Source organism: Cimex lectularius, unplaced genomic scaffold (genome assembly GCF_000648675.2).
Source record: "Cimex lectularius strain Harlan isolate CLEC.00 unplaced genomic scaffold, Clec_2.1 scaffold34, whole genome shotgun sequence".
NCBI classification, from domain to species: domain Eukaryota; kingdom Metazoa; phylum Arthropoda; class Insecta; order Hemiptera; family Cimicidae; genus Cimex; species Cimex lectularius.
Window position 1 is genome coordinate 220,941 of NW_019392635.1, and position 11,840 is coordinate 232,780.

Genomic DNA, 11,840 nt, shown 5'->3' on the forward strand with positions numbered 1-11,840 from the left:
TCACATAGGTAGACATTTTTGCTTTAACGTGTAGAGATTAGTGACCGTTAATCGATAGTAATTCAGATATCGTGAGGTTACGGTCGGGTGTGATGTATGTTTCAGAAAAACAAAACAACGTTTTTCTGAAACATACATCACACCCGATCACATCTCACGATATCTGAATTACTATTTTTTGCTTTAAGTTCATAACTGCCGATTGTCATCACTTTTGTACATTTTAATTTTGAAATAATGCAAAGAAATTGATTAAGAGAATTGAAGTTGACATTGCAACTAAGAGAATGAATAAAAGCAAGATGAAAAAAAAATGTACTAATAAATAAGTAATATGTATGAAGCTGTTAAATAATGGCAAAAAGTCATCATCATAGGTGGTCAATCAATTAGTCACAGGTTTCAAATGGTAACTTAATGGCAAGATGACCAGCTAGAAAATAGTTATTAAATGTGATCATTTATACTAGAAAATGATGGTGACGGGACAGTCCATGGATCAATAGCTGTCAGAGGTCTCTCAAATGTATTCCAAATTAAAGGACAATGAAATTCCCAGGTATTTCACTAAAAATAAGCTTTTTTTCTCTGCAATGATCAAATTTATCTTTTGTGTGCTACTACTAATACATGTTATTCATACATTTTGAAAATATTTAGAATGGCCAAAACGCTCCGGGTTCCCTATCCTCAATTATTTGGTATGTATAATGCATCAAATTTCAAAATCAAAAGGAGAAACGAGTGGTCAATTGTTGATGAGGATGGGAAAAGGAGGGTGTGGAAGGTTCACTACCGAGTGTCTGCTGCACATTGGATACAACCTCAGATGCCATGAGGGTCCAGCTAAAAGGCAAAATACCAAGACGAGATGACTTGTCATTGGGCCTGGTGTGCACCCAAGCCCGAATGAAATATCTCATCACTACTGCCGAGATATCTCATCATTTGCCTCACAACAGACGACACTTCGTTCAGTTCAAAGTTGAATTTGGACTTAACTTCAGCACTTTATTACAATTTAACTTTTGCTATTCAGATTTAGTTCAACTAGTTTTTAGTTGTTTTTTGCTTGTAAAATATTTTACAATAATAATAATAATTATAATAAACCTCAAGTGGATTTGAAGTTGGTGTCAAAATTATTACAATTTTATCCATTATTTAACTTTTGAATTGCCTGATTTATTACTGCAAAATCAAGACGTTTGCATTTTGCCTCGTATTACCATGCAATGAAAAATTTTGCTACAACCTATAGAATTTTATCATAAGCATTACTTCCTTTGTAACCAACGATATATATAATATACATATAAGAAATACAGATGAGTGATGGGAAAATGCTTTAGTTTTGTTGTCAAAGAAATGGAAATTACCGGATCCACTATTTTAAAATTAAGGTCTTTGGTACAAAATTTATTATTTTATGAACTTCTTGGCCTAATGATGTCACTTCCTGATGAGTATAAATACATACACTAGATGAAATGTGTTATGTTCTAGCACAAAATAAATACAAATTACCGTACTTACTGCTCCTGATTAGGAAAAAAAGACAATTAGAAAATGTAAAAAAAAAGAACAGTGATCTTCAAATCAAAAATTGAATTTTTTATTGAACCGTGTGAACAAAAACATCAAAAGTTATGAGACATACAAGTTATGTTATTAAGAAATGGATGTCATTCAGCTCTCATCTCCGTTTAACCCATGCTCAATGGCTATTCAGTTCAGATTTGAACCATGATCCTCGTTTGAACGCAGTTCAAGACAAACTGAAAATTTTTTGAGTTGAACTCGGTTCAGCATTGAATTGAGTTTAAACCAAATTGGTGCATTTAAGTGATATTAAATTAAGGTAGAATATTGGGCTGGAAGTACTGAAACAGAAATCGCATTTTGATTGTGTTCATTCAATCAGTCCTATCAAGACAGACCGGAAAATCCTCAGGTGAGTTACCAAAACTGTAAAATAATTGGCCCTTGTGAGCGTAAGCCAAGTCAAAACATCTTCATTGAAATAAGGATATCCTTAAGAAATGAAAAAAAAAAAAAAATCAACTGTATTCCCAAGACATAGAAAGATTTAATTGTTTATTTAATCAATTTTTCAGGGGGATTGTCTTCTTGGTATTTTGTGAAATTTAACCTTGGCCATCTATATTTAAAATAATAATAATAATCACAGAATAGTATTATGCAGGAAATGGATTTCATTAATAACAAATGATATTTAAGCTTCCTTTGTTGAGAAATTATAGTAAATGTACATGCTTCGTATTTTTCTGTTATCTAATTTAATACAAATATAAAACAAAATTGGTTTTTCAATTCACAATTTACTCATTTTTTTTACTCACTTGGAATATAGTAAATTATAGATAACTTGCTTATAAAAAAGTATTGTTAAGACAGAATTCAATAATATTTCATAAGGTATATAGCAGGTTTACATTTAATGGTACACTTGTAACTATGTAAAATAATAAAATAACATAATAAAACTAAAAAATTTAAAAATAAAAACATTCTAAACTATGCTTCTATTCTTAAAAGAAATATTTTAAACAAATTACAACTAACAACGACTAATAAAAATTGTTTATTTTAGAATATATTTATTAATTACGATTATTTGACAGAAAATGAAGGCAAATTTTATTTACACTATTAAAAAAATAAAATAAATGTACATAGTGTATAAAAATTGAAGAGTCAAATATGGTGTTTGATGAAGTTATTTGTAATAAAGATTATTTTATTTTCTGTCTAGCACTAAAAAAAGCTATTTCTTAGAACTATAAAATAAAATAAAAACAAAAGGAACTCCTTTAGAAAAAAAAAGACAAGTAAACCATCCATTTTAAGACAATAGAAGTCAACAAATGTTTTCAATTAAAATTTATAATTATAAGAAAATTAAAGTCAATTTTTTGTTTTATACTCCATAAACACATGTATTAGTATTGGTTAAATGTACTGCCCCCTCTTTGGTTCCCTGGGTTAAAGTTAGAGAATAAATTCCTTCCACCTTGCATTAAGCTGTCAAGGGCTCTTTGTACTGAAGGGTCTTTTAGGAGTGGGCTTGGCCCTTCTTCTAGGAAAAAACAAAATCAGTATTATTCAATTAAATAATAGACAGAAAGAGGTTGATATTTCTCACTCTGTTCTCCAGGCGGTGGCACCCCTTGTGGTATGTTCTGTTGAAGAGCGTTTGGAGTATTGCCTCCAGTTCCAGACTTATTTAGAATGCTCAAAATTCTAGTCTGGAGCTCAGCCTGCTGTGTCACTGGTAAGGAATTTTCTATGAAAAAAGAATAATATTATTTATTAATTATTGGATTTTTAAAAATTTGTTGTTAAACAGCAGTCATATTAATCTCTAAATAAATTGGTGGTGATGAATCGTTTTTTTAATTAATTTATTTTTTAATAATAAACCAGGGTATTTCAACTAAAGGTTATATGAAACTTTCTTAAAATATTATTTATTTATTATTCGAGGGGGAACCATGTCTTAACCGTTGCCGTCACCAACAACGCCATGGGTGTAAATATCTTATTAAAGCAAAAATGTTTTTGTACATTCCACTATTAAGCTGAATTACCTTGATTTACCGGAGGTTCCAATTTTAGTTTTTCCTGTATGAAATGTTGAATCAAAACATCAAACTGCGGAACTGTAAGTTTCCTTGTCCCTGAAATGACCAGTTCTAAAAGATGCCTGATTTGTTCCGGCGGAGTCTCCACACCTCTTTTCAAGGATACTGACTTTGTGTAGGCCTCATAATTACGATTAAGGAATGTAACAGCATCCTCCAACAACATGTTACGATGTTCTGGAAATTAAAATTGCGTTAATGACCGATCGGGCGCCTAACTAGATGCGAGTACCTTGAGGTGTTCCATGGAGAACTTCTAGCGTTAAGCTCCTGTTTACTTTGTGCGCTGGGTTTACAACTATGGCATACAGGGTTCCACGGCTCGCTATGTTCCCGAGCACTCGGCTAAGCAAGGCAGATTCATTTGGAAACATCAAATCCACACTAAAGCCCAACGATTTCAAGCGGGTCTCAATGAACTCTCCATAGTCACTGTAAATTACAATCGATATGTATAAAATATTTTAGGAAATGGGTGTTAGTTTTTTTTTTTTTTTTTTTTAAATTTTGACTCATTATAAAGGCAATCCTTTATAACCTGATAGTTCCTTTAGCTCAAGGGTGGGAAAAGCCCTATATAAAGATTTAAGAAAGGGTTAGTTGGGAATCGATTCTACTCTTCGTTTGGAGCAAAAAAATGCTCAGGAGAAAATTTTCAGAAAGTTCTCTATTTTGAAGATATTCGTCAATTTAGCTTTTTTCAACTTTTCACTACCTTACCACATAAAAACGCTTACAACTTCCAAAATGTTGAGACTACAACAAATCCAATTATACCATTTGAAAGAACGCTAATTTTGCTGTAAGATACTTCTATTTGCAAAAATCTGAATGACATAAAATGCTAGCCAATATCAGTTGGAACATGTCAAAATTACAAAATTTAAAATTTTGGTCATGATTGCACGTTCTACTGAGGTTACAAAAAATACCTACAAGTTGTCATAATTCACAAAAACTTCTTCATCTAATATGCATTATGTTGATATATCCAGGTTTTTAAATAACATTCTAGTAGAGTTGAAAAATCAACGTCGATCACGTTAATCAGCCTTGGGTCAGTTTTGAAGGAAAAACGTTCGGCACTAGTCAATAGACGTAATGACGTGTTTCACCTTGACAATACGTCCTCACACAGTTGAACTCACTCAAGTAAAATCGACGAATTACGCTAATAACAAATGCCCCACACCCTCCATACTCTCCAGACATTGCCCCTTACGATTTTTACCGTTCTTCTCCCTAGTCAACCACTTAAAAGGAGGGAATTTTTGAACGAAAACTTCTGCAATACGAACTTACAAATTTTTTTCTCATCAAAGTATTCAGACTTTTGCAAAAAGAAGATATTTCTACTAACAGATCTTTGGCAGTATATTATTTAAAAAAAATATATATGTTTTTGATTAAATAACAAATTTATTTATTTTTTCTTGTGAAAACCGAAAAAACTGATGCACACACCCAATATCACAAATACATGTTTGTGTTATTAACTTCATTGTGAGTGTCAGTTTAGAAAAAAATTGTTTCAATTTTTATTCATGAAGAAATACCAGCCTATTTGGTTTGTTTTATTACTTCAATGTTTTTATCTGTGTAAAGTGTCTCTTTCAATGTCTTTGAACTGTTTAATGTATGAGTTTATTAATAACATACGTTTTCTAAAAACTTACGTTAAAGATTTGTTCATTACAATGATCTCTATGTCATTAATTCTATCATTGTTCGGCACACTAAGTGATACAGGAGGGTTGGCCGGTGGCAGCTCCTGTGGACCCCAAGGGTCTTTTTCCTTTGTCGACTGTGCCCATGGGTCGATGTCACTGCGGAACGCTGGAGAGTCTCGGAACTGGTCTCTAGGTCCAAAACGATCTTGAGGGCCGCGGAAGCCCCCCATTAGCATTGATTTGTCTCTGAAGTTATCTCTGTCATTCCCTCCGTGGAAATCTGTAAATGATTAAAAATTTAAGGTATGTACTGTTTTGTACAATTTTATTTTTAAAAAATATTTGGCTAACAAAGCAAGAGCCTATGTGAATGAATTTTGGCATTGAATCAAATTTGGTAAGGCTTAACATGAAGGGAAAGAAAATTTATTTATCATGCAGTTTTTCTAAATAAAAGACCTGAGGAAACTACCTCTTCATTCAAAATTTATTATTTACTGAAATTTAATCTGAATGAGTATTGAGTTTGGAAAAAAAATGTAGGCAACCAAATTAAAACTTTATTAAATTAGAATTAGAAAGAATATAAGCATTAAATGAAGATTAATCCATACATGCAGTCATAATTAACAATAGTAATTATTTTAATTAATTATGCTTTTAATCTTTAATTATACTAAAACATTACATTAAACTGTGTCCATCCTGCTTGTGACACTAGCTTTTTTTATCTCAACCAAGATCTCAGATTAAAAGTACAATTAATTAAAATAATTAAATGTAGAATTGAAATAACCAAATTTCCCTTAATAAATCTTCCAAATGTTCATCAAATATTTTATTGTAATATTTAATGGCTTTATTCTGTGCAAAAGACAATCCAGAAAAAAAAAACGAGGTAGGATAATTACTAATTGATTACCTCTAAAATCACCAGTACCACCAGGCCCTCTGTAATCACTACCGCTTGCTCCAGGCCTGAAGTTTTCAGCCCATGGGTTAAATGTATCGTTATCCCTGAAATTGTTTCCCCTAAAGTTTCCACCTCTGCCTTCATTTCTGAAGTTGTCACTCTGATTGAAAGGTGGCCCGTTGTCTCGGGCAAAAGGCGCAGGACGATTATCCCCGCCCCTGAATCCACCTACATTATCATCCCTGAATCCTGGGCTATCCCTGGACTGAAATGGATTATCATCGTTTTGGTTAAAAAGACTCGGTGGTCCTCTTCCACCGATGCTGCCACCTCTCCCTCCGCGCATTCCGCCTCTTCCTCCACGTCCACCACCACCATCATTCCTCCTGAAATGCGTGCATTGTGTAAAATAACTTAATATTCATAATGATAAAAGCAAAATGAATTTTGAAACAATATATTTTTACCCAGAGTCTTTTGATAATGGAGACCTGTCCCTAAGTTGCTCTGGATTGTCAGACTGATTTTTATCTTGATTACCAGAACTAGACCTTGGTGCTTTTGCAAACTGTACATCTGTAACAAAAAGTAATATAGTTGTAAATGAAGCTGAAGTTTGGCTTATAAATGGAAAAATTATGCAGTACAGTACGACAATTTATATTTTACAGGACTTGCCCTACAATGATGTCAGATGATTCAGCCAAAAATGTAATAATAATAATAGTTTATATATATATATATATATATATTTTTTTTTTTGTGAATTGCCTCTCCAAAACCTTGTACATATTTTGCAGTACAATAAAATATAATTCAAAATTAAAATAACAGCAAGAACTGATTCATAGTGTTCATTAAATTTTTTAAAAAATTACAGAATTTTTTTCCAGCTCAACAGGCTGACTTACACCCATCCACTGTCCCAATGCATGGAGAGTTGTGCCAGTAAATTCAATTTTAATCTGACAAGGCTTGCAGAACCGATTCACACATGACTGGAGTAAATGTATAATATCGGGTTGTCCGGAAAATAATGCAGGATTTTAAGTTTTCATTAAAAAAAANTGATTAAAGAACATTGCTTTAAAGTAACTAGTTTCTTTTTTTTTGTTTAATACCAAAATCCTGCATTATTTTCCGGACAACCCAATAGTTTATCTGATAGCAAACTTTCAGCTGAAGAAAATAAAGGACCAGACAGCAACCGCAAGAATATGTAGACTTTTTTAAAAATTATTTTTTACAAGAGGATCTCCAACACTGAACTGCTTCTCATTAAACGTATTAAGATAAACTGTCAAGAAGCAATTCTTAAGCACAACACAAATCAAATTTTGTACACTACCTGAATTAAACTGCATTGTTTTATTACTCGGTTTTGTGCCAGAGTGTAAATGTTAATTATTATTATGATAAATTACATTACAGGGAGACTATTATCTACAGTAGGAAGTTGTTCTTAAAATTAACACGTACAATTCAATTATGATTAAAATTCAACACAATTACCATCCAAGGAAAATTTACAATTCACAAAGATAAGTAAAAGTAAAGTAATTCCTCATCAGGAATCCTTAATGTCCAACTATTGGACTGGCTGGGTGTCATGAACGAGAAGACAAACTACTTTACAATACATCTTTCATTCTTTTACTTATCTCAATAATCTGAATTATTTCTTTTGAGAAAACCCAGGTTTCTATTACTTTTGGCTATAATTATTCGGAGATCGTGAGATGCGGTCTGGTGTGATGTCGGTTTTAGAAAAACATTTTCGTTATCATGCCAAGGTTTCGATCTGTATTGAGATCATCTTCAGTTGTTCAACTTTAATTGATAAACAAAATTCAAAACAGCTTGATATAAAAAAGGATTTTTGTTCACATATTTAAAAAAAAGTTGACTTACTTTTAATATGGAATGATCTATCTTCTAACAGTCTTACTTTAGTTCTTGTAATTAACAATAGCAAGTTCAAAAATTTCCAATTAATTTTTGAAAGCATGTATTTTCTCTTGCATATGTAATGCACACTCATCAAATCATGTTATCATTAGACAGAAGGGTTGACAAATCATAAATCAGCAACTTTTATGCAATGGCACCATATTGCCTGGTAATCCAAGGCAAATATGCTTAATTTAATAATAAATCCAGTAATTTACATTTCTTTGAAAATAGAACAAAAGAATTTTCTCTCTAATTTAAAAAAAATATATATATTTATTGATGGACAAACATCCATAACTAATTGAAAAAAATAATTTCATTTATATAATTTCACACGAAAAAACTTGACACCACAGTTTATACCCTGAAGATGACCCGAATAAAGGTCAAAATGTCGGCAAAGAAATGAATAAACTGTTTTTCTAAAATTACTTCATTCCTGATCACTCCTCACTACTTCAACACACACACTCACACGCACGCACAAAATTGCTGACTCGAAATCCAGTACTTTTTACGATAAAATTCAGTTTTAGTAAATTGATTCATTACAATTACATAAATAATAATATCTATTAAGTAAAAGAAGTATCACTTCACTCACAGCTCCCCGCAGCCACTTCATTGCTGAGAATCGAATCCTGATTACACAACATTTGAAAAAATGGAAAAGAAAAGGGAAAATTCGAAAGGTTGTCGGTTGAAATGGAGAGTTGGTGTCTGAGTGGATAGAAGTCACGATTGCTCAAGTGGTTAGAGCAGCAGTGTTTTGAGCAAAGGTCGTGGGTTCGAATCCCACTCGTGACACTAACTTTTTCATCTCGACCAAGACTTTGCATAATAAGAATAATTAATTGAAAGAAGTAATTTGGCCAATTAGACCACTAAACATAAATGGATTAATATTTAATATATAATAGTAACATAAATTACCTAATTTGCGTCCAAAATGGTTTTGGCCATTCAGGTCTTCCATCGCAGCTTTTGCCTCACTTTCAGTTGTGAACTGGACAAAGGCGAAATTCCTATTGAGCCGAACCTCTAAAACAATACAATGTTTAAAATAATTTTGACTCAAACGTAAAACTGCTGTGTGTACAAAAGTCAATTTAAGGGTATTTATTTATGTACGGGTTGTTTTAATACTTTAATCATTTATTATAAGAAGTAATTAATATAATCTTTATTTTTGTAGTTGTGCTGTTAGGAGAGAAATGGTGATTTCAATTTATTACTGATAACTGTTTATTGATAACGAGTTTTCGAAGGTTTAGTTTTTCAAAATTTGTTTAGTATATTAATCCATGAGTTTAAATATATTACTTCAAAATAGATATATTTTTTTGGATGTTTTGGAGTTTTCGAGCCAAAAAGTAAGGTTAACTGCATTTAAACAACACAGCTTCTAAAATAATATTTCTTATTTTATAAGGATAGAAAGGCGCACCGAGGATTTTCCCATGTTTGCCGAAGAGTTCTTCGAGGTCTTTCTGCGTTGCCTGGATTCCGAGGGAGCCGACGTAAAGTCGTGAGGACGGGTTTATTTTCCCTCCGCTGCTCATCGCGCGATTCTGTCGACGCCTTTCGACCGGGTTTCACGGTTGTTTGTTTATGGTGAAGAAACGCCGATGGGCGAGCAAAAAGCCGCTGTAAAAAAACGTTTCCGGCCTAGCAGCGAGTCTTGTTTCCCTCTTTGCCCTCGATCTCGATTCTAAACTGAACACCTTTTCATAGAATTACGATGAAAATCTCATAGTACCAAACAAACCCGATGCCATACCTCGAAGGAACTGTTATCGGTATAGGGATACCGACTGCCGACTTGGCTATGTAATTCAATGATCAAGTTGTCATGTATAGCTACTTACACGTACAAAGTATCGATTCTTCACTGGTTAACTGGTACTTCCACTTTCGAGACTTATACGTTTATATTCAATTATTTAACTGATTCGATACGTTATCTGAAGTTTCGGTACCAAGCCCAATGCCCTCCACAAATGTTTGTAAATTCAAAGTCTTATTTCCTGGTAGTTATACTTTCGATACTAAAGGTTGCTTCCGATACTAAGCACATCAAATTTTCTACCGGTTTATTTTGTTTCATTACTGGTATTCCAGTATAATTAAAATATATAATTTTTTTTACATATTTAATACACAATCGCTTTCCATTCCTCATTTGAAGTTTGTTATATAATTATTATTTCTAATTGAAATTTTTACTGAATATAATTCAATAAATTATGCACAAAATAGTCTTACTTTTACTTACTTAATCAACATATATTTAAGTGCTTTCTAATATTATGTATATAATAATATTTTATATTAATTTACAGTGACAATTTAAAAATTTACAATAACAATGATAATTTATATGAAACATTCTTCTAAGCTATTTTCTGACTACATAGTTTAATACTTAAATAATTTTAACCTTGTTTTCTTAGTTTTGCTAACATTTTATATATTGTGTATTTCTATATTTAAACATTTTTTTGTAAATCGGATTAATTCTGCAAACTATATTATTACTATATTAATAATGTTTAGCGGTCATAATTAAACATATTATTTAATCTAAGGTCTTGGTTGAAATGAAAAAGCTAGTGTCATGAGCGGGATTCAAACCCACGACCATTGATCGAAGTCACGATAGCTCAGAGTGGTTAGAGCAGTGGAAAATTGAGCCAAAGGTCATGGGTTTGAATCTCACTCATCACCTTAACTTTTTCTTCTCGACCAAGACCTTAGTTAAAAGAATAATTAATGGAAATTATTATTATTATTTCTGCAGTTAACTGACTCCTGATGAGGACTTCAAACTAGAAGTAGAAAGCTGTTGTGAATTAGTTCAATTAATTTTAGCATAATTCAACAAAGTATACACAAAATACTCTTATTTTTTAATTATTTAATCAATATATTTTTAAGTGTTTTCTAATATTTATATATTTTAAAATATGCTATATTAAATTTACAAGGACAATGTAAAAATTTACAATAATAATGATAAATTTATCATTTTTATGTATATTTATATGAAACATTCTTTTAAGCTATTTTCTTACTTTACATATTGTTTAATACTTAAATAATCTTTTCTTCATTTTTTTTAGTTTTACTTTTATATTGTTATATTTTATATATTGTATATTTTTACATTTAAACATGTTTGTAAACTGGATTAATTCTGCAAAATATATTATTATTATTATATTAATCAATATATGTTTAGCGGTCTTGACCATATTGTTTTTTTTTTAATCTATGGTCTTGATCGAGATGAAAAAGTGACACAAGCAGGATTCGAACCCAGGACCATCGATCAAAGTCACAATAGCTCAAGTGGTTAGAGTAGCTGCATATTAGCCCATGGGTTCGAATCCTGCTCATGACCTTAACTTTTTCTTCTCAACCAAAACCTTAGATAAAAAAAATAATTAATTGAAATTATTATTATTGTTTCTTTAGTTAATTGACTCCCGATAAGAACTTCAAACTAAAAGTAGAAAACGGTTATGAATTAATTATTTAAAAAAAATGTATTTTATTTGTGATAGCATTAAAAAAAATTCTATGTAGGAAAAGTTTTGATACTTTCAGGTGTAATAAAACTCAATATATCTATTTCAT

General features: G+C 31.4%; 1 protein-coding gene and 1 long non-coding RNA gene across 4 annotated transcripts; one reads left to right on the forward strand and one right to left on the reverse strand.

Moving 5' to 3' along the window:
• Nucleotides 1-113: 113 nt before the first annotated feature.
• LOC106661709 lies at nucleotides 114-1,109 on the forward strand. Its single transcript, XR_001339768.2, has 3 exons — nucleotides 114-409; nucleotides 471-559; nucleotides 661-1,109. It is a non-coding gene; the product is annotated as an uncharacterized LOC106661709 (long non-coding RNA).
• A 1,680-nt stretch (nucleotides 1,110-2,789) lies between these two features.
• On the reverse strand, nucleotides 2,790-10,069 carry LOC106661960 (nuclear receptor coactivator 5). Of its 3 annotated transcripts, XM_014385741.2 has the most exons (10): nucleotides 9,982-10,069; nucleotides 9,649-9,917; nucleotides 9,135-9,242; nucleotides 6,716-6,824; nucleotides 6,258-6,634; nucleotides 5,342-5,615; nucleotides 3,898-4,097; nucleotides 3,612-3,842; nucleotides 3,167-3,307; nucleotides 2,790-3,100 (listed from the first exon to the last, which is right to left on the reverse strand). In XM_014385741.2, exons 2-10 carry the CDS (start codon nucleotides 9,761-9,763, stop codon nucleotides 2,964-2,966), a joined length of 1,692 nt encoding a protein of 563 aa, XP_014241227.1. In that variant the 5' UTR covers nucleotides 9,764-9,917; nucleotides 9,982-10,069; the 3' UTR covers nucleotides 2,790-2,963. The 3 variants fall into 3 exon arrangements, with proteins under 3 accessions (XP_014241227.1, XP_014241228.1, XP_024081239.1); XM_014385742.2 differs by having other exon boundaries at nucleotides 2,790-3,097; nucleotides 9,649-10,006; XM_024225471.1 differs by having other exon boundaries at nucleotides 9,649-10,006.
• Between the last annotated feature and the right edge of the window lie 1,771 nt (nucleotides 10,070-11,840).